The sequence below is a fragment of the Copadichromis virginalis genome, linkage group LG14, assembly GCF_057382275.1.
Source record: "Copadichromis virginalis isolate Kocher_CV1m ecotype Utaka linkage group LG14, C_Virginalis_male_GT1.1, whole genome shotgun sequence".
NCBI classification, from domain to species: Eukaryota; Metazoa; Chordata; class Actinopteri; order Cichliformes; family Cichlidae; genus Copadichromis; species Copadichromis virginalis.
The window spans coordinates 26,582,799-26,605,899 of record NC_140631.1 but is presented as its reverse complement, the minus strand read 5'-3'; the positions used below and the strand labels follow the sequence as shown (position 1 = coordinate 26,605,899).

The 23,101-nt window shown below is 40.0% G+C and overlaps 1 protein-coding gene across 3 annotated transcripts in view; it reads left to right on the top strand.

The window, feature by feature from the left end:
- LOC146694088 (syntaxin-1A-like) overlaps positions 1 to 22,569 on the top strand; it is a 106,785-nt gene extending 84,216 nt beyond the window's left edge. The window contains exons 6-11 of one of the 3 annotated variants that reach the window (XM_085430176.1): positions 455 to 563; positions 14,211 to 14,284; positions 14,378 to 14,512; positions 16,274 to 16,384; positions 16,581 to 16,691; positions 21,190 to 22,569. In XM_085430176.1, the coding sequence (XP_085286302.1) occupies positions 455 to 563; positions 14,211 to 14,284; positions 14,378 to 14,512; positions 16,274 to 16,384; positions 16,581 to 16,691; positions 21,190 to 21,267 (618 nt within the window). In that variant the 3' untranslated portion in view covers positions 21,268 to 22,569. Of the gene's footprint in view, positions 1 to 454; positions 564 to 14,210; positions 14,285 to 14,377; positions 14,513 to 16,273; positions 16,385 to 16,580; positions 16,692 to 18,264; positions 20,019 to 21,189 lie in introns of those variants that run through there. The other 2 variants (XM_085430177.1, XM_085430179.1) reach the window with 2 other exon arrangements.
- Positions 22,570 to 23,101: the final 532 nt, after the last annotated feature.

Below are 23,101 nucleotides of genomic sequence, written 5' to 3'. Positions count from 1 at the left end.
CACCCTCCCCACTCTGTGAGGACATCGCTGGATTTCTCTCAGACAATCAGCAAAGATGAGACAACTTCACAGATGATGACATCATGGCATTCAAACCCCCAACTCTAACCGTAATCACAAATAAAACTCACATGTGAGAGGTTACCTCCTCCCATTACAATGTGGATTAATGGTGTCTATCAAACAGCACATGAAAATATCAAGTGTTTCTGTTAGTATTCATAGTATAGTATTATACTCACTGCTTTGAGTATACTTGTTGGGCCTATTTGTCCTATTTCCATTCTGAACACGCTACATTTGCATATAATTAGTGTGTAATATGCAGTTGGTACACTGCTACACTCCTGTTCACGTAGCATTGACTTTATTCTTACTTCTCTTATTTACTGTCTGGCGCCAGCATCAGTCGGACTCAGGTGAAGTGGTTTGTTGTTTCTCCTTGTCTCTGCAGCACTCCACACTGTCCCGTAAATTTGTCGAGGTGATGTCAGAATACAACACCACTCAGTCGGACTACAGGGAGCGCTGCAAGGGACGCATTCAGAGACAGCTGGAGATTAGTGAGTAGACCCAGGAGACTAAAGCCACTGCCACCCCTCAAACTGTGACTGTACCTGTGTGAACACTGCACAGATTCAGAACATCTACATCTATTTTCATAGCCCAGATAAAAACATCTTAATTGTTGTTCTAATTTGTATTTTCTATCTGGTTTGTCTGATCCCACCTAGAACACACCCTCTTATCGTACAGTATAACATCTAACTCTTGTGTAGGTGTGCTGTTGCTACACTGTGAACAAAATGGTCAGCTTTAGTCATCTCTGTCATAATCACTTTTCCCACATTTCCTAGCATGTGTTTTATCCTCAGGCCAAGCATCGTCCTCTTCATATCTGTCCTCCCTCTTATTGCTCAGATGTTGAATTCATGTTAATTAGGCTAAAAATGAGATCTGCATCCTTTTTTTCCTGAACTGTTTATCCAGCGTAGGGGAGATGGAGCTTATCCCTGCTGGCACTGGGGCCTAAAGCAACATTCATGCCTACATTCACACCTACATCAATATACAATAACCAATTAACCTAACATGCATTTTTTTGGCCTATGGGAAGAAGCCAGAGAAGCCTTGGAGGACCCACACAGGCACAGAGAGGGTCTCAGTTGGCGGTGACGCACTCCTCCTTCTTATTCTTCCTTCAGCTGCTCCCTTTTTGGGGTCACCACAGCAGATAATGTGCCTTAGGCCATGTCCACACTAAAACGTTTTCGTTTGAAAATGCATATTTTTCTCTCCGTTTTGGCCTTCCATCCACACTGAGACGGCGTTTTGGTCAAGGAAAACGGAGCTTTTTGAAAACGTTCTCCAAAGCGGATACATTTGAAAACGCCGCTTTCGCGACGCAGTGTGTACAGCGAACCAGGAGCCTTTTCGAAAACGATGACACATTTTAGTCATGTGATGTAGTCATGTGACCAATTTTGATCTTCACAGCAATGGCGCCTGTGTTTGGCTTTGCCGCTGCTGCTACAGCTCGTTGGAGACGACAGTGTAGTTTTTCACTGCCGTCACTTGTCGTTTGCAATATACTTTTTGCTCTTTTGTATTCTGACGTTTCTTCTGCTGCTTTAATTTATGATCGGGATACACTGTTAAACATCAAAGACTCAATGGAGATCTACTGTGACAGCTGGGACAGCTACAGAAAAACTTTTTCTCCTCCTCTGGAGTGTTCCGCACCTGACTGCGTGCTACTGTGCACAACCCGCGGCATTTCCACCCTCAAGAGACGAAAAAGGGGAACGAGGGCCGGCGTCCAGGTGAAACGGAGAAGGTACCGGAGGCTAGCTGCTCTGCTGTGGGGTGACTCTCGGTGTCTGCGACCAGTTCCTCTCCTGTCGTTTGCTGGGGATGTTACGCTGCCGCCTGGGACCCGAGCCCCATGGCTCGAAAGCAGTTTGCTCACTCTGTGTCCGTCATCCATTTCCCGTTTTGTTGGTGACAGCTACGTCTGCTCATCGATCAAGGTTTTTTCCAACTCTGGAGTCGCTGCCCTGTCCGGCAGGTCCACAGGTTTGCACAGGTGTTTAATTCAAGTACCGCTGCAGTCAGCTGTAGATTCCGCAGATAAACCGTCATCAATTCGGTTCGCCCTGCTCAACGTTCGCTCTATAACGAACAAATCATTTATTTTAAATGATCTTTTTATCAAAGAGTCTCTAGGTTTTATGTGTCTGACTGAGACGTGGCAGCAAAATAAGGATTATGTCCACCTGAATGAAATCTGCCCGTCTGGCTGTTCTGTCATTGGAACTCCGCGTCTTTTAGGACGTGGTGGAGGACTTGCTGCTGTTTACCAGGACAGACTCATATGCAAACTGGTGACTTCGGACTTCTTCTCTTCATTTGAGTCACAGATGATGAAGGTCGGTTCTCTGAAAACCTTTTATTGTATTTTAATCTATCGACCTCCTGGACCTGCTGGGGTCTTTCTAACTGAATTTAACGACCTTCTGACATCGATCATTAAACTGGAGAAGGTTGTAATATTGGGAGACTTAAACCTTCATATTGATGACGCTTCCTGTAACACTGCTGCCGAGCTCATCACTATCACTGAGTCTTTTAACTTTAAGCAGCATGTTTCTGGCCCCACACATACGAAGGGCCACACTCTTGATCTTGTTTTCTCCCTGGGTTTAAATATATATGATGTATGTGTGGAAGATGTCCATGTGAGTGACCATAGTTGTATATTCTTTAATTTGTCATTTTACGTGGATCCTTCACCTCCTAAATTGATGATCCAAAGGCGGATTATAAACCAAGATGCTGCTAGAAGGTTTTCTGCCATGTTTGTCCCTCGTATGGCTCAAAATGATATGGATTCACTTATTTTGTCTTTTAACAATCAATGTAAATCTATTTTAGATACGGTGGCACCTCTGAAACTAAATGTTGTCCATTCTTCAAATTTCTGTCCTTGGATAAATGAAAGTATTCGAAATTTTAGGAGATATTGTCGCAAATTAGAACGTTTATGGAAGGCTTCCAAGCTTGAGGTCCATAGGGTACATCTCAAGGAATCAATTTTCTCACTTAACAACATGATAAAAAATGCCAGAACGGAATATTTTGCTAATTTAATAGCTTCAAAAAAGAAAAATCCCAGAGTATTGTTTGATACAATTAAAAACATTGTCTCTCCTGATATTCCTCATGTACCAGTCTATACTAAATCTGACTGTAATGACTTTTTAAACTATTTTGTTAATAAGGTCGCTGCTATCAGGTCTAATATTTCTCCATCATCCTCTCAGTATCACATTGACACGTTGCTTACCTCTGATACTTGGTCCTCTTTTACTCCTGTTACCTTACAGGACATCAGTGCTCTGCTTGGTCGAATGAAACTGACTTCAAGCCACCTTGATGTACTTCCTCCATCATTTTTCATTAGTGTGTTTGATTCTATTGGCCCCTGTATTCTGGAAATAATTAATACTTCTCTTTATACTGGCTCAGTTCCCAGCTATTTTAAACAAGCTATTGTTGAACCAATATTAAAGAAACCAAATTTGGACCCATCTCTTCCAAGCAGTTACAGGCCAATATCAAAACTTCCATTGGTGTCAAAGATTTTGGAAAAAATAGCTGCAGAACAACTTATAAACTTTTTGGAAAAGAACAATGTTCTGGACATTTTCCAGTCTGGTTTCCGCAAATTGCACTCCACTGAAACCGCTTTGCTTAAAGTGTCTAGTGACATTCTGATGGCAGCAGACTCTGGAGAGTACACTGTTCTGGTTATGTTGGATCTCAGCTCTGCTTTTGATACTGTTGATCACAGCATCATGATAAATAGGCTGAAGGACTTGTTTGGGATTACTGGCGTTGTTTTAAAATGGTTTATGTCGTATCTATCTGAGAGATCCTTTACTGTCTGTATAAATCATGTGCTGTCGGAAACATCAGTTCTGTCTTCTGGGGTACCTCAAGGATCTGTTTTAGGTCCTATTCTCTTTTTGCTGTATATCCTCCCTCTAGGCCACATTATCAGACGTTACAATAATATTTCTTATCATCTCTATGCTGATGACATTCAGTTGTACTGTTCTTTCAAAGCTTCTGAGTTGTATAAATTGTCTTGTTTAAAAAATTGTCTGTCAGAAATCAAACAATGGTTAAATGACAATTTCCTTCAGTTAAATGCAGATAAAACAGAAACTTTGATTATTGCACCTGATCACATGCTCTCAGAAATTAGGCAGCATATCAGTTTTTTAGACCCTTCATTTCAGTCGAGTCTCAGAAACTTAGGTGTTATATTTGACAGTTCGATGTCTCTTGAGAAACACTCTAAACAACTTGTCCGGAACTGTTTTTATCATCTAAGAAACATTTCTAAACTCAGGCTACTGGTGTCAAAGGCAGAACTTGAGATGATTATTCATGCTTTTATCTCTTCTCGTTTGGATTATTGTAACGGTCTTTTTACGTGTCTTAACAAATCAGCTCTGGATCGCCTTCAGTCTGTTCAGAATGCAGCGGCAAGACTTTTAACTGGTACAAACAAGAGGTCACACATTACTCCAGTTTTGGCTTCTCTTCATTGGTTGCCTGTAAATTTTAGGGTTCATTTTAAAATTTTAGTTGTAACTTTTAGAGCTCTGCATGGTGAAGCTCCCCAGTATATCTCTGACCTGTTGAAACCTCATGCTTCATCCCGAGCACTTAGGTCTTCAGGTCAGAGGCTACTGGTGGTCCCACGTACTAGATTTAAAACACGTGGGGATCGGGCTTTTCAGGCACTGGCACCTAGGCTGTGGAACTCTCTGCCGTTGTCTTTACGCTGTCTAGACTCTACTGACTCCTTTAAAAAGCAGCTGAAGACATTTTTATACAAACGGGCTTTTAACTAATTTAATTAATTTTAACTTGTATGTCTGATCTTACTGTAAAGCACTTTGTGATTTTTATCTGTGAAATGTGCTATATAAATAAATTTTACTTACTTACTTACTTACAATTAAACTAAGATAGCGGAGGGCATTGCACATCAGTTGTTATGTTTGCTCTCAATTTTGACAGCCCTATTAAAGACTAATATTAGTTTGTACATGTAGATAGCTTTTCTTCAAATTCTTTAACTCTCACTCGCTTTTCCAACGTTGTACTTTTGTGTTACTCGCAGCAACAACTCCACCTCATTGTTAGTCCATTTAAAAAATTCGCTGCTTTTCCTCAACATCTTGCACTTCACGCATGCGCAGTACTGGAACGTAAGTGTTTTTGGCCATTGTGGACGCACAACTCTGTGAAAATGAATGAAAACAATAGTGTGGATGCGGAACGTCATTCTATTCCTGGTATCCTTTGCCACACCAACAGTCTGCATGACCTCCTTCACTACATCTGTGAACTTTCTCTGTGGTCATCTTCTTCTCCTCCTGCTTAACAGCTCAGCATCAGTTGCCCCGTGCATCCACCATCTCTTCTCTGACCATGTCCAAACCATCTCAACCTTGTGTCTTTAAATATGTCTCAACAATTGTTAACCTGAGTTATCCCTCTCATGCACTCATTTCTAATTATCTGGCCACTGCCAGTGAAAATCTTAGCATCTTTAGGTCTGTTACCTCCAGCCAGACCTCCTGTGTTTTTATCAGCGCCACCATCTATAAAACATCGATCATAGCAGGTGTCACCATCTTGCACACACTGTTACTGTTGCTGTTATCTTTCTGTCACAAATCACTCCTGACACTCGCCTCCACACACTCCACCCTTCCTCTACCATCCAGCTGTGCTACTGTACCCATTTTCTGCCACTGTGTGCAGACTTGAGGTGTATTCACCATTTTTGAAAGAGCTTTAGTATTTCTGCACACTGTTTACCACACACTATGACCCCTCAAACCTCAATTGATTGACTTGATCAAATTCAATCAGAGAAACTTGTGTAGCGAGAAGCGTTGTAATTCTAGGTGCAGGTTCTTTTGACATTTTCTGTTTTCAAGGTTTCTGCTTTTTTAAAAAAAATTCCGGCAGGAGGAAAACTTCATCATCGCAACATCTCGCAGCTGCTCCAACAGCTTCCAGCACATCGTTATTCATAGAACATTCGCTCAGCTGGGCTGACATTCAAATTTAATTTATAAATATATTCAGTTTATTCACTCTCAAAGTCGCATTTGAATGTCTTCAGCTTAAACTTGAACACACACACGCACACATAAAACAATACAAATTGGAGAGTGTGTCCAACCATTATCATCCCACAGAATCATCAGTAACACTTGTGGAGAAAAGACTACAAAATGCAGTCTTTTCTTAATTTTGTTTAGAGAGAAATTTCAGTTTCCCACACCCATATTTTATTTTGAATTGTTTTGTGTAGTGTACCAAAACAACCACCCTCACACTGAAACCACTTTCCAAAACACATAGATCACCAACACCCACACCCATATGCATGCACATGCCAGGTTGCTGCAGCTCAGATCTGAGCTCATCTCACTCGTGACACGCTGTATGTGTAATGTGATTTGACAGGTATTAGCTGTAGGCGCTGGGCTCCTGGACCAGGCACCTCGCATGGCCTCTGTCACAGCATCCTGGCAGACCGCACTGTGCCAGCTGCCCCTAACAATCATGATAGAGTCACCTTTATAAAAACACACATGCACACGAGCATCCAGAGACAGTGACTCATGTAATAGCAAGAGCAGAGGAGAGCAAGGGCAGTTATGTTGCACGGCGCTTGGTATAGATGTCATTTCCTCTGGCCATCTGTCAGTTTAGATGGACACATGCAACCAGTCTGTATGCATGAGCTCCACCCAATATATGTAGACTACAACAACAACAACCGTGCGCAAAAAAGAACAACGCAAATCCACTAGTGAAGTTAAACACACGCATGTGACTCACTTTTTCCTTGAGCTCATCTAGATCCATTTGGATTTGATTTGTCAGCTGGTGGAGTCACAGGAGGCCTTAGTTGATCTCACCTGTCGTCAAGGAAGGGATTAGTTAGAGAGAGAGAGCACAGAGATGGAAAGAAAGATCGGGAAATCATCAGTATGAAATAAAGACGGACTTGGAGTTTAGGGATTTAAGAATGAGAAGAAGTCCATAATAGTTGAATCTAACACTGTTTAAATCATTTAGGGTCATGTAGCAAGTGGCCTTTTTCTGTTGTGCCTGCACCTTTGACATGTGTATGTGTGCACGTCTGTGAATCAATGAGAGTGTGTCACACAGAGGGAAACAGTCTGCTCTGTCAGACCGAGTATTGATGTTCCCTCTGCTGCTCATCCCCTTTCCTGTTCACTCCTACTCAAACCCGCTGGGTACATGCATGAAAAAGAAAACAGGAAAGGTACACTGTCATGTAAACACGTTGTTGTCCAGACAACATTTTTGCCCCTGATCAACAGTGACTCTAAAAAAGTCTTTCTTGAAGCAAAGCTTCAAGAAAGCTGCTATTAGTAACGGTGCCGAGAAGTTATTTCGGGTAATTGAGAACAACTTTCTTGCTTTAAAACAAGGTTCATAACTTCTTGTCGTCCTTATGTTCTTCTTTCCTATGTCTTTTACAAATGAGCAAAATTGGTAGTATTGGTGGTGTTTAGTGTTTCTGGCTCGTCCCGCAAAAACGCCTGTCATGTCAAGTTATGTGAAGGCTACAATAAACCCATAAAACAATACATTTACTTATGTGTATCTTTGCCTCAAGTGTTAGATTTATCTGCGACAACAGCCGTGAACCTCAGCTGTGCACTCATGTCAGTGCATGAAAACACTTATCTCCTTTAACTGCCGTCTTTGGTGTTTCCTCCACAGATTTGTTGTCAGAATTTTTTTTGAGTACCTTATAATGTCCTAAATAAAGTCCTAAATAGATCTAGATGCATCATTTCTAATAAAAATGCATTTCTATTCTTCTGGAATTTTATCTCTATCAATAAAATTTGGGCAACACCGCTGTGTGTTGTGGTGTTTAGCCCCATTGCCTCACAGCAAGACGTTTTTGAGTTATGCAACATTTCTGTGTGGAGTTTGCATTGTCTCCCCATGACTTTTACTTCAGGAACTCTTTGGGACTGTGTGAACACATGCATGTTATATTGATTGGTGACTTTAAGTTGATCTTAGATGTGAATGGCTGTGTGTTTCTTGTTAGGCCTGTGGTACATGTCTAGGGTTTACCCCGCTGGGTTAGGCTCCAGGCCAACCGCAACCCTGAAATGGATAAGTGAAAGAAAATGAATGATTGATGAATACAATTTTTGGTTTTCAGACCTGAACTCAAACAGTTTTAATGTATCGGAGACACATTATTAAAACCATAAAACTGTATGCTATTTTCACTTAAATCATCGTCAAGCCTGTAGACTCCTGGTGGAGCATAGGGCTGCAACAACACCGCGCCAACGGACTCTGTTCTGGACCGTTCTCTTCAGCTGGGTCCACGTCATTCTGGGTCCACGGTGGCCTTTACTTCACTCTTTTCACTAGAAAAAGAGTAAGAATTAATTTGTTAGTGATTTTAAACCTTTAGGTTATCCAGTTTTATACTTTTAAGGTAGAGACAGGCTCTGTTTTTTGATTTTAGGATTCATGCTCAGCTAATACAGTATGTTTTCATATTCAAAAGCTGAATATTAGAGAAATATAAATCTTTACTATTTCTTGCAAGACAGCAAGTGAGTGCATTTTACAAATGCTGAACTAACCCATGGAATTTCAGCTAATCTTTTAAAGCACTTTGATATGAGTTTAATCCACTGTGTTTGCATTTTAGTTTACTATTGATTGAGAATGCATATTTTGATATGCTATTTTGCTTCCATTATTTTGCAGCAGTGAGCAGAGAGGCCAGGCCAGCAGGGTGGAGTGGATGTTGGTCACAGGCATTGCAGGGTCTCTTTGACATTTGATTGTTGTGTTTTATTTCTCAGTGGACGCTCTTTTAGCTTAGGAGGAGCGCGCTTGCAACGCCAGCGGAAAAGACAGAGATGTACGCCACATACCTGCCTCGGGAACAAAAGAGATCGATCTCCTTTACATGGGTGCAGATCGGCAAAATGTACTAGAAAATTACACTTCTTGTTCTTGTGCCTGGTTGTGCAATTTGCCGTTTCTCTCTGCTTCTGGAGGGTCTCGCTTGATTTGTGTTATATAACAATGGAAATGAAATAATGCTGTTACTGGTAGCAACATAGTATCAATGATTTAATAGCCCATAAACACCATGGGTGAAGTGAGACTTCTTGGCTTCATATTAGGCTTCTCAGGGTTTAGGTCTCCATGGTAACAGCTAAGAGCCTCCCTCAGAGACTGTCATGGCTTAAAACAAAAAACTATGAGGAACGTGTGTGTGTGTGTGTGTGTGTGTGTGTGTAGGAAGTGAGATAAATAGTGTAGGGTAGTGTGCCTCAATTTTTTTTGTCTTCATGATTATGCATGACTCATTGTCACTCCTCTCTGACCCTCCTCAATGTTGTAGGTTTAGTCTGATGTTAGAGCGATTATTATCAGAGAGGACTGGAAACCAATCACAGCGATGTAGTGAATGTGGCCTCTCGCTCTTCTTTGTGCCTCGTTCTCATCCTCCCATTTGTCATGCTGCTAAAATGTTATTGCTCAACATGTCTCTTAAGCATGGTAATGAAACTGTGCAACCACTTACTCACAACTAAATGAAATTCATTGGTTTGATATGGATATGAAGTTTGAATTGCACATGATGCGCTCTGTGTATATAAAGAGAAGTGTGAATGGACACTGCCATGGATGCTTCATCAAAATTCTGTTCGTGAAGGCAATCATCGGCTCTGACTCCCGACCATCATCAGTCACCATCACGCTACCTGCTCTGTCTCTGAGGCCCCACAGCAACCACCAGTCTTCATCACACGCATTCTCACACACGCTGATTAGATCATGAATTCAGATTTTGTTGCCTCTAAAATCCCCTCCCAGGGGTCCAGTGGTGAGAAAGAATGAGAAGAGTTCACAAAGCAAGCTGTGCAGGTCTGTTACTTTAAGCTACTGTGAATGAATTGAGTTGTGTTTTTTCTAATTATTTGAAATTTTAGGAGCTGGAGTTATTTGCCTTTTTCCAAGAATTTCAAGTTAATAAAATCATCGTTAAAAGCAAAGCACAAAGTGTCAAACTACTATCTCGCTACACTCTTTTTAATATCACACAGAAGAACTGGTCACACCATGTCAGGGTTACTATAAATTTCTTTGATCTACAAAACAATTTCCCCAAGGAGTTCCAGTTTGAATAGTCTTGAGTTCAATTTGACTCATTTTATTTATATAGCACCAACAGCAGTCATCTCAACGTGTTTCATATTGTAAGGAAAAAACAAACCTTTCAATATTAGACAGAAAAGTCCAATAAACACCACCTCCAGACAGACAAATTCTCTTTTAATGGGAAGAGACCCCCTGCCATGGCCGGGGAGGGATCAGGGAGGGGCGACCATCTGCTGTGACTGCAGGGCTGAGGAGAAAGAGTAGAGAAAAGAAACTATAGAAGAGACACGTTAATGACCGGCATTAGTGGCATGTAAACACATCAGGAGTGAAAAGGGGCGAGTGGAGAAGAGCTCATTGCGTCATGGCAAGTCTGTCATTCCCTGCCTTTACCAGCACTGCTAAGGGATGCTGCAGGGTGACGTGATCCATCCTTAACTATAAGCTATGAGTCAAAAAGGAATTTTTTGAGCCTAATCTGGTTGCACAGGAGAGGGGCCTGATAGCCGCCTTCCATTACTTTTGCAAACTGTGGGAACCACAAGTCACAATCTAGCAGTCTGAGAGTTCTCTGCTGGGGTGATACGTTGTGATGGGGCCTGATTATTCAGGACCTTGTATCTGTGCAGAAGGCTTTTAAATTCAGTTCTGAGTTTAACAGGAAAGAGAAACAGTCTCTCTTTCTAGTCGCTATTAGTAGTTTTTCTGTTATGTTTTAGATTTAATAAAGTCTGTTCAGGTTCAGCTTTTAGAAAAACCTGATAAGAGGGAATTACTAAAGTAGAACCTTGAAGTATTAAATGCATTAACAAGTTTTTCAGCATCACTCTTCAGCGTTTCTACTTTTAGCCGTGCTGCACATTTTACTGCGACAGACTGAGGTCACTATGTGTTGTAACTCATCAGCACGCCCTAACGCTTATTGATAGGTTAAGTAATGCTTTGATGCTTTTTCTTATTATAAAATACTTTAAAATTCTTTAATTTACTTAAGTGCATTTCTTCTTGGAGTGACGTTATACTAGCAGAAAATATAAAACTATTAATGATGGGCTTAGACATTTATAGATATTTCCATTAATGACCAGCTGAATAAATGTACCTAATTAAGTAGTTGGTGAGTGCATATAGCAGCTAATTATTACAGTATGTAGCAGACTAATAAAAAGACAGAAATTCTCTCTAAACTAAACCAATTTGAAGCACATAGTTCTTGGATGGGCTGTACCTCATAGAGGGTCATAATATTTGTCACATAATTCCATTAAAAATACTCCAGAAGGCACCAGCAGCACACACACTGTCATGGGGTCCAGCTCAGTGCCACAAATTAGTGGAGGCGAAGTCTTGCCGACAGCTATTGCTGATAATGTTCTGTCAAAGCAATCATAACTCTATCCCTGAACAAAATAAAAGGGAAGAAATAAATCCCCTGGAGAGATGTTTGAAAGCAGAAATTCACTGTAGAGACCCAAACCATTTTTGTACCAGGCTGTGAGCATGTTAAGATTATCTCTGGAGTAGTTAAAAGGGTAAGCAGCCTCAAGTGGCCACTAGATGAACTGCAGGTTTTTGGCACTTCCAGTTGGCTTCTTTTGTCAGCCCCTGTGGTTGCTGTTTCAGTATACCCCAGGAGCAGAAATGAGCTAAATACATTTATTAAAGTGCTGTATTAGCACAGTGTAATTTGAAGGGCTCTTTTATGTTAATTTATATCAGTTGCTGACAACCTCCAGTCATTGAGAATTTCCCGACATGTTGGTAAGTGGCTGCCTGAGCTTGCTGTAGTTGACCTGTAGTATACGACACTACAGGTCAACTACAGGGGACCGCAACAACCTGTTGGCGTTCAAAGCAATCACAAGAATGTTTCTGGTCTAGTACTACAACCTCTTTGCAAGCAATTTCATTAAAGCACAAGTAACGTGCACATTTTTCTCTAGCAAACTGTGATTGCCAGGCGATCACCCACTGGTCTCTAGGCCTGTGATGCTGAGGCCATAGGAGAAATATTATAGATGGCGTGCTTTTTAGATCTTTTTCTAGACAGACATTGTGATGTGGCGCAGTAGGGAAGGAACAGGCAGAATTAATGATTTCCCCATAATATCCCAGCATGCCACAGCAGTGAACCAGTATGAAGAAAATGGAATGCAGCCATCATGAAGGCACTTGTGCTGTCCCTGCTGCGAGTCAAAATATCTGCTTTGAAAATGTTCAAAATATATTTCTTAGTGTTTTAATTTAATTTGTTAATCTTAATCCATTTTGCCTATTGGGCAGTTTTGATGATTTAAAATCATTTTTACAACAATATTTCTGAACTTTTTCTCTAAATGGCTTTTTCTTGTACTTCTATTTAGTAAAAAAGCTCAGTGTTTCTCTCACCACTAGTTTTTTTTTAATAGACAGTGTTGTTAGAAAGCTTTTAGATTTCTTTGGCCTGCTATTTGTTTTTGTTTTTTTAACCGTAGCCGAGAGAAGTTAAACTAACTGCTCAGCTCTGTACATCGAGTTACTATTTGATGGGTCATCACGTGTGTCATCACAGGGAAGAAAGGGAAAGTCCTGTATTCACATGCAACCCCAAAGAGGATTTAAAATGTGCAAAGGAAAGATTGGAAATGATGCTGATAGTGTCTGACTATGACTTACAGTAACAGTGGGGCAGTAATGGAGCCCAAGTGGAGCAGCGCTGCATGCAAACTCAGCGCTCAAACGAGAGTATTAGTGTAGGTGTAGGGAAATGCTTGTAAAGTAGGGCAACTCTGTCGGGGAAAATAAAGATGGATGAGGAGCAAACTCATCAGCAGAAAGAAGCCATAAGAAATGCTGTCACACAGAAAGAGATGGGAGATTGAAAATATTAAAGCAAACTTAATAAACTGCTAAATAAGTAGGTGATAGTTCTCCGTCTTCCTCTGCTCCTCATGCTAAGAAAACTACACAAGCCTCATATTCAAATGAATACGAGCCGTGTTTACTCATGTTCTGCCTGTCTGACAGTTGAAGGGGAAATGTCAAAAGATGATCAGCGAGTATCAGATTCAATCTCAGCTACTACAAATGAGATGCAGACTGATATCTCTGACTCAGCTGCAGTCGCTGAGTTACCGTGTGTGATTTGTCAAAAGCGAAAAAAAATCTAACTTGTAGGTTTTAGAGTAGCCACAGATCCTCATTCAAACGTTAATGACACGTACTGATAGGATTAAAGAAGAGAGACCGTGAATGTTTTGCTTCAAAACACATCAACAAATGGATATACACAGAGCAAAAAACTGAACTGTTAGTTTCTCGAGGTATTTTACACCATTAATCATGTTCACATTAGTGTGGCTGGATCAGAAAAATGCAAAACTTCTGGCCTGCAAATGTCAGAGATGTGGGGTTAAGTGCAATGAGAAGTCCGATGGCTCACTCCTGTAGTTAAGCAATATTTTAACTGTAGGCCCATTAATGTTTGAATTGCAGGGTTTATGGCTTTCTGTCTGAACCTTAGCTTGGAGATAATTTGAGATGTCTAGTTAAATACTGACAGATGTATGAACACATATTTACCCTGCGACATTCAGATCAGTTTTTCTATTATTACATCTGTTTTTAACCCTTTTCCTGCCTGGACAAATCTTTTACATATTACATCCAGTGTTGCCGTTCCTGTACAGTGGAGACGGATGGAGAGAGGATGGAAAATAAGTATGTGTAAAAGATGAGCAAACAGCTTTTATTTTAATTAATCCTCAAATTGGCATATAGACCAGGAGGGGATGACTGTTATCGTCCAGGGCGTTATATTAGTGTTTTATTAATATGGTCTTCATTCTCTTTGGAAACCTTTTAAATGAAATATCGATGCACCTACAGTTATCCCTAAAAGTTTAAGCAAGCTGGCGGTCTTTTTTTGAAGTTTGTGCGCTTTGCCTTTTTAGCTGGAAGAAACACAACAAACGAGGAGCTGGAGAGCATGTTGGAAAGTGACAATCCAGCCATCTTCACCTCGGGGGTAAGTCTTACAAAAAACAAAAAAGCAAAACATAAAGAATGCAGCGGGGGCGCACCTGTCAGTCACTACTTCCTTAATTTTGTACCTTCTTAGATAATTATGGACAACATCACCCAGCAAGCAATGAATGAGATCGAGACGCGGCACAATGAGATTATCAAGCTGGAAAACAGTATCAGGGAGCTTCACGACATGTTCATGGACATGGCCATGCTGGTGGAAAGCCAGGTGAAAACACTGATCTCTCTCTCTCCCTTTCTGTTTCTACAGCTGTGTTGCTTGAGTCTCGGCCAAATGCATGCAAATGAAACAAACATGCAAATGCTCAATATGTTTATAACTGACAATCCATCTGCCAATTGATGCATAATGACTGGTTTCTACATGCAGAAAGGGCCATCTTGCCATTGCAGCGGTTCAGTAGCTCCCCGTGTTCATTAATAGTAAAATCATTAATCAGCTCAGCATGCTAGCATGCTGCTCCTGCCTATTAAAGCTCAAGGAACTACACGTCTTTCATTTTGCAGAACGGTTTTTAAGTGTATTAGTATAATTGAGGGCTTGTCTATGCCAACACAGTTGGAAGGAGGTTATGTTTTCAGCTCCATCTGGGTGTCTGTTTGCAAACTATCTCAGTAAATTTAGACAGTTTTGGGGGAACAGATCATTTTTGGCTCAAAGATAAGTTGATTGGAGTTTGGTGATTATCTCCACGTGTGATTTCTGGCTTTGGACAGTTTTTTCTTTTTTTTTTCTTTTTTTTTTTATAAATAATTCTCCTGCTGCGATCATTAGCTGGAAAATAAATCTGACATCTACAACTTTCAAGTTGGCAACTTAACAGAGTCACATTTTGTTAAAGCTTTTAATTATAAATAAACCTTAAATATTTCAGGCTTTAGCTTCATGCATTTAGAGCTGTTCAGGATTAGTCTTTTTATTATGTTGCAAAATTTGAATGCTGCACATTAGCCTCATGGAGTGAACAGTTCCCTAATTTTCTGATACATATTCGGGTTTTCTTTAAGTGTTGAGTTGCCTTTTGTCTCCGTAGCAAAGTGTGGAACTTAAGGGCTGCTGCGTGTGTGTGTGTGTGTGTGTGTGTGTGTGTGTGTGTGTGTGTGTGTGTGTGTGTGTGTGCGCGGCTTAACCCCCACAGAGATTAACTATTTCCTTCATCAGAAATAATCGGCCTGAATTGTACAGAATGGATTCTGAGTTAGAGAACACTTGAAAATATGAAAAATAAGAAAATATGTGAAATATTGAAGTAAATCGTTACATGAAACTGATTTTGGTTACACTGATGGCACAATGCAATAACATTTAGCGGGAAAACGTCTAATAATTCAGTGGAAATGGGTGTTTGTATGTGTGTGCTCTAAACAGCTCAATTAACTAACCCTTTATGCTCTCAGTGCCACATGATTTAAGATTAAACTGGAGTGTGATTGTTAAATCTACCCTTCTCAGCTTTGCTCTCTCTGTCTCCCACTCTCTTGGTTTTCGCCTCTGTTTTCTTCTTCACTACACAACACTGCCCCCACTCCAATGACTCTAAGCTCTGGAGAACACAGAACGTTGTTCCCCTTCTAACACAGCAAGGTAATTTATCTCTAACTCGTGACTTTTCACCTGTGTGGACTTTGAATTGTCTTTGTTTTAGTGCATGCACAGAGAGCAGTCTGGGTCACTTTAGTAGCCATTTGATTTGTCAAGTGATTGTGGGTCAGTGCTAATGTGAAAAGTTATGATTTTCTATCTTGTTGATTAATGCTGTTTTAATCATGGTTTGTTACCAATACAATGGAAATGATAAGAGATATGATATCACAGTTATTTTGTGTTCTATGACATTCATGTAATGATAGCTTTCATTAGTCTAGTCAGGTTGCTTTGAAACATATTTATGAAATCTAAACATTGCTGGTACTACAGATTTCTTCTTACTATTACCTTAATGTGTCTCCATCTCTGATTCTTGTGCAGGGCAACCTCGTGAACAACATTGAGCACTGTGTTATGGAGGCCCAGGATTATGTGGAGCAGGGAAAGGACAACATCCCAAAATGCAAAAAGTTCAAAAAGACCAACAGACGGGTGACATAATTATTTCTTTTTCTCTTTTTTCTTCTCCTTCTTTCTTCTCTCTCCTACTCATTTATCTGTTATTCCTCCCCTGTCACTTGCCTCCATCTGTATCCGCTCCTCCTCCTCCTGCCTACATATCTGGCTTCCTCTTTATTCTTCTTGTCTGCATGTCCTCCACACCACCTCTGTAACTAACTTCTTCTAGGGGGAAATGATAGACCGCATTGAGTACAATGTGGAGCACTCGGTAGACTATGTGGAGAGGGCGGTATCAGACACTAAGAAGGCTGTTAAATACCAGAGTAAAGCCCGGAGGGTGAGTTGCTTAAACGGAAAAACGTGCTGTCATGTGGAACGGTGGTAGTTAAAGTCGGAATCGGTGCATGTGTATAGTGGAGTGGTTGCTGTGCATGCTCACCTGTCATGTATCTGTGTATGGACTGTGGTTATTGTGAGTGTATTTAAGTCTACAGCAATGACTTTCAGCCTCAGTAACTTTAGCATATACACTCACCGGACACTTTATTAGGTGCACTTTGCTAGTACTGAGCTGGAGCATCTTTTGACTTTAGAACTGCCTTAATTCTTCAGTTCTTCCTTTTATTGATTCAACACAGTTCTAAGAACATTCCTCAGAGATTTTAGTCCACAGCTGCTGCAGATTTGTCAGTTACACATCCATGATGCTGCAAAAATTAAAACCCAAAAATGCTCTATTAGATTGAGATCTGGTGAGTGTGGAGGACATTTGAGAACAGCCATGTTCAAAAAAACAGGTAGGGATGATTTGAGCTCTACGACATGGCATATAGCCCTGGAAAGGAAAGGAAAGTATATGGTCAACAGCAAGACTCAGATGGGCTGCAAAGTTTAAATCGTGACCATTTGATACTACGGTGTGCCAAGAAAATATCCTCCACACAATTATACCACCAGCCTAAACGTTTGATGTTCTGCTGCTGTAGCACATCATGTCGTGCCTCCAGAGATGCTCCTCTGCATACTTTAGTTGTAACAGTTGGTTATTTGAGTTACTGCTGCTCCCCTATCACGACCTTTAGCAGGTCATCTTGACCATGTCTAGATGACCTAAATGCCTAAAGGAATTTAGTTGCTGCCATATGATTGGCTAATTAGATATTTGAATAGGTGTACATAACAAACTGGCCGGTGAGTGCCTATAAGAATCTGACCTAAGAACAATTCAATTTGGTAAGAAAAATGATCTTCATATTTGTATTTAAGAGGAAATGGAATAAAAACAACCTGTATGTATTTTTAATTCAACCTTTACAACCAGAGTCACTTTTAACACATGAACACTACATTCTGGTGGAGAGGCATGACAAGGAGCCACAACAGATGATAGTGATTTTAAATGTTTAGTGCATATACAGAAAATGCACAAACTGTCATCTTTGAATAGTTGTTTGCTAGTAAAGCCAGATGTATCATCTTACATCATGAACTCTGGAGGTTCACTATCTTTGGACAGGATTATGTGAAGCTGATTGTTCCCATAGTATATAAACATTTGACAAATGCTTTTGAAAGGAATCATGGCAGTCTTCCTTCCTTTAAACAATCTGCAACACAATGGAGCAATTCTGCCACCTCTTGGTCAACGTCTAACCAGGTGCTCAACATTAGATAAATTGCACACATCCAATGACTCAGTGCAAGGGTCATCTACATGGTTATTTCCCCATTTATAATTAAAGACTGCAAACTTTCTTTCTTTCTTTCTTTCTTTCTTTCTGTCTTTCTTTCTGTCTCTCTTTCTGTCTTTCTTTCTTTCTTTCTGTCTCTCTCATGTTCCTCTCAATCCCCTGACTCATTATCTAACGCTGTGCTCTCCTTGTTCTCCCTCCCCATGGTCCCCCATCCAGAAGGTGATCCTGATAGGAGTTTGTGTTGCGATTTGTATCACCATCCTCATTATTTCGCTCGCAGTGGGACTCAGTTAGGAGCCTAAAAAAATCATCACATGGCAGACAGGACAGTCATTATGAGTGACATGAATGCCAAAAAAACACACACAACTGTTCATGTGTTAAATGTACTGTATGGTGGCCTCTGCAATGTGTGCAGTGAGCACTGCTTGTGAACTGGGAAGCAAGTCATTGCATTACTGGTCTGAGGTCTGTGCAGCAAGCTATGAACACTCAAATATAATCTGCATCAACTTTTATTCTTAATGTGTGCTTCAGCTCCAGGAACGGTTTGTGCTTGGCCTGTTTGAGTTGCAAAGCTTTGTCATGTGCATGTTTCTCTCTGTTGTCCCACAAACACAAATTGAAGATGATTGCATTATTACTAAAATGGTCATCAAAATAAGCTTACTACCAATTAGTTTTAACAATGATGTATTACTAAAGGTAAAACAAAATAGTTAAACATTTTGGGAAATCCACTTTTGAGTTAGGTTGGTCAAATATGTGCCTTAGAGATTTTATTGTTTCGCAGCCATAGTGACTTTATGGAGGAGTGATCAGGAATTACAGCAATCTCCAAAAATGTATTCTCCCTTCCAGGTTTTCATCTGTAGTGTTTATGCTTCCGTGCAATTTCTGCTTTTGGAAAAGTCTAACAAATATAAAACAATTGACTTGTGGTGATGTGTTAACAGCTGGGTGGATGTTTTCTTTTTTGTTTAGTTTTTTTTAATAGTTGTGATTTTTTTTAATCATGATTTTTAAGATACTGCAACAATGTAGAGATTTTATTTCCTTCTCACCCGATACATCCACGATATATCGATGAATCTGAAATGACCAGGTAAATTAAATAAGCTATTAATAGTTTATAAGTGAAATTAGGATTTATAACAAACAAATGTAAGTTTATAGTTGCACATTTAAAAGTTTAGTCAGTTACTTTACAGAGCTTAAAATGAGGTAAAAAGAACCTCAGATGAATAACAACACATGACATATGTGTCATTATTTATTTTTTAAAAATCCAAAATGCAGAACCAGTGTGTGAAAGACTAAGTACATTCTTAATACTTTCAGAGGAATTAAAAGGGTAAGTAGCAGCCACGTGCTGCTAATCTAATGCATTTGATAGTGGAGAAGGGTTCTCGTTAAGGTCTATGCCTCAACGAGAACCATCCCTGTGTACTGCTCTGTCCCTCATCCTTCTCTGTTGTTGGGAACGAGTCTTGGGTCGCCAGGTTCTCTGTTAACGCTGTGCCTTTGACGTGTCCTTTCAGAGCGTCGGGGCACTTTTCTCCCTGAAGCTCAGAGATCAAGATATTTTCATTTCTCCGAAACAGGTCTTTGAGCAGAAGGATGACCAGTTTGAGGGCCTAGCACCGAAGGCGCTAACCCTAACCCCCCTAACCCTATAGCATATCAAACACCTCATGATGATTTGGGTTGTGCAACCACAGAAGCTGGGCACCTTACAGTCACTGACAATGATCCCAAGCATGGCAGCAAAACGACAACAGAATGGCTGAAAAAGAAAAGAATCAAGGTGTTTCAATGGCCAAGTTAAAGTCCAGACTTCAACTAGATTGAAATGCTCTGGTGGAATAGCTGTGCTTCATTAAATGCGCATAAATCTCAACAAGCTGAAGCAATGTTAAGAAGAGTAAGCCAAAAAAAAAAAACCATTAATATAAAATGCTGAGAAATATGTACAGAAAATGATTATTTCAAGTTATTGCTGTTGGAGTTGGTTCTACGAACTACTGAATCATGTTGTTTACTTAGCTTTTCACACACTGCTTCTGCACTTTGCCTTTTTTAAACAAATAATGTCACATGTTTTGGTTTATTGAGTAAATTAAAATTGAATGAACTAATTTAAGTCTTTCTTTGTGGAATTAGCATGTTCTCCCCATGTTTGTCTTTCCGGGTACTCCAGTTCCTCTCACAGTCCAAAGACATGCAGTTAGTGGGGATAGGCTAATTGCCCATAGGTGGGAGTGCGAGTGTGAATGGTTGCCCTATATCTGTGTGTTAGACCTGCAACAGACTGGCAACCTGTCCAGGTTGTATCCTGCCGCTCGCCCTCAGGAAGCTGGGATATGCTTCAGCGCCCCCGCAACGCTGAGAAGGATAAGCAGTAGAGAATGGATGGATAATTTTAGTTTAGCTGTAATAACCAGATGATTCTGTTTATGTCCTGATATGTAAAACTTTAGAACTGCATGAGGGTGTCTCATAGAGAGAGATGATGTGTTTAATTGAACTTTTATTTTCTCCTTATTATACTGATGTGATGAGATGTATGTGACTCATAACTAAGGGCATATTTCCTTAAACGGTTTCTTTAAGAGTTGTTGGAAACTGTGCAAGTCCACAGGATTTATTTGCTGCACGCTGAACTTCTTCATTAGAGGGACCTTTGCTAAACACGTTTTAAAAGTGAAGTTTGTGTTTGGTGGATTTTTACTTTTTGATAAATTTGCAGTCTTGCTTGCATATTCTTGGATAACCACTAGATGGAGCCAAATCGATGCTTTTTATGTTGTGCATGTGATGGCTTTAACCACAGAGATGATTTCTGTTTGTGGCATGTGTATATGACAGATGGTATGAGCAAAATGCAGGATTTAAAGATTTCTTTTAAAAGAAGATGTAGAAATAATGTAACATTTTGGTCACACTCCAGCATTATTAGAATGAATTAAATTGCATTTTTTCCCCAGCTCGGTTCTTTTACATTTGTTGTAAACTGCATTTTGTTCAAATTATTATTAACTCTGTTCAAGTAAAGCACAAACAGTATAACTAACATGTTTTCTCTGCTCCCCATTTGCTGCTTTGGATGTTTTTTTTCTTTTATTTGTTAATACCATTCAGAAGAAAATTATGATTATTATATGCTGTATCATTCTGGGAGTCGTCATTGCTTCCATTGTTGGGGGAACACTGGGCTAAACCTCAGCCACGATCACACTAAAAAAAACACACAAAGTCACACGACAGAGCTAAAAGCAGAATAACACACATTTCCAATTTCCTGTTTTAACAAATGCAATCTATTACGTGTTCAGCAAAAGATACGTTACATAATGTACAATAAATTTTACACACAGTGTACAGGGCCAGAGGTGTTTTGTTTTTGTTTCGCATGAGTTGCTATTTTGTAAATGTGTGGTGCTGCAAACTGTTTATCAGAGTGTCGAGTGTTGTCAACGATATGATGTTTCTTGAATGAAAAAGTTACTAAATGAAATGTAACGCTATACTAAAACATTCCAACTTCCAAGTATGACACTGATTCAGATGTGTCTTTTTTTGTGTTGTACAGGCAAAGTGACAGGTAACTCATCGGTTATGTTTTCAGAGCTATGTTATCTGTAGACCTCTGTTCATTTGCACATGTATTTATCTTTTTTGTAGTCTTCTTACTTTCTCTCTCTGATGTCTTCTACCTCCCTCTTAAAAGCCCTGCATGGTTTAGTTCACTGTAAAGTGGTGTTTTGTACTCTGTTGCAAAAGGGAATACATCAAAAAGAACATAGCTACGTTGATGTTGGGTATTTTGCTCGTATATTTAACACACTGCCAAACTTTTTTTCTAATTGCACATCTCTTGTAGTTGACAGAAGCAACGCTACTGTACTTAATTTCATCTGGCCTTACCGGTTGTGCAGCATTTTTGACCGTTGCTCCAGTGTTGAGTGTGATTGAGTGCATGCATGCATATATAAGATTTGAAAGGATATTTGCAAGTTCCTTGGTAGCTACATGTCTGAACATGTTGTATGTGAGTCGTTGGATGAAAACATGAGTGCTTGTTGGTAGCCAAATGTGTCTTTGTTTTCTAAAGTAATATAAAGCTCTCTAACACTGCCAGTATATTTAAATAAGCTGTTAAAGTGGAGTCTAGTCTGGTTGGATTAATGAAGTGACAAACCTTTTGTTTATTTCTGCCGTTTCTGTAAACCCCAAGGTTTAAACATTGCATATTATCCTGTCAAGCTACTTCTACTGTATGTTTATTTCCATTGATGAACTCACTGAGTCAATGAATGCATCAGCATGAACCCAAAGTAGCCCTGTTAAAAGACTCATATCATTTTTGGGGGGAAACATCAGACAGCACAGACTGCAACCATGTTACCATGTTGCCTACTCAACTTGTTGCCTTTGTGTTGTATTGTAATGACATGGGTTTATTTGTTTAATGAGTCTTGTTTTTTTCTTTTTTTAAGTAAAGTTTGTCCCAAAAAATTACACTGAGTTTGTAGTTTGCCTTGCACACATGATTCCACAGGGGAATAATATATCCAGAAGTCCAATACCAGTGAAAACATGAATGGTGAGTCCTTGAAGTTGATGTGTTGGTAGCAAGTTATTTAAGCACCAGAATGTCCACAAACATGATTGCAAAATTGGAGAGGGACGTCAAATATTCAGCCTTCCTCCAGCCCAGTCCCAAACTGCTCTCCTTCACTGGTCTGGACGGGCTGTCTTGTCAAGATGAACTGACTATGATGTCACTTTTTCTAGACAGGATTCTGATTTTGAGGAGTTCAGTCATAATCCTGCAGTTGGTCGCTTTGCACCATTGACTCTTCAGTCAAGCACATACACAACGTTTGAACCTGAATGCACAAAGCAGGATTATTGGTGCACCAACACATCATTAGTAGCAAAAACCAAACCTGTCCTTAGCTTTCTATCAGCAGCAGAAGTGCAGTAACCTGAAAGCTGGGGCAGAGCGGGACTTGTGGGTAGCCATAATACCGCTTTCAGCAATTTCTCG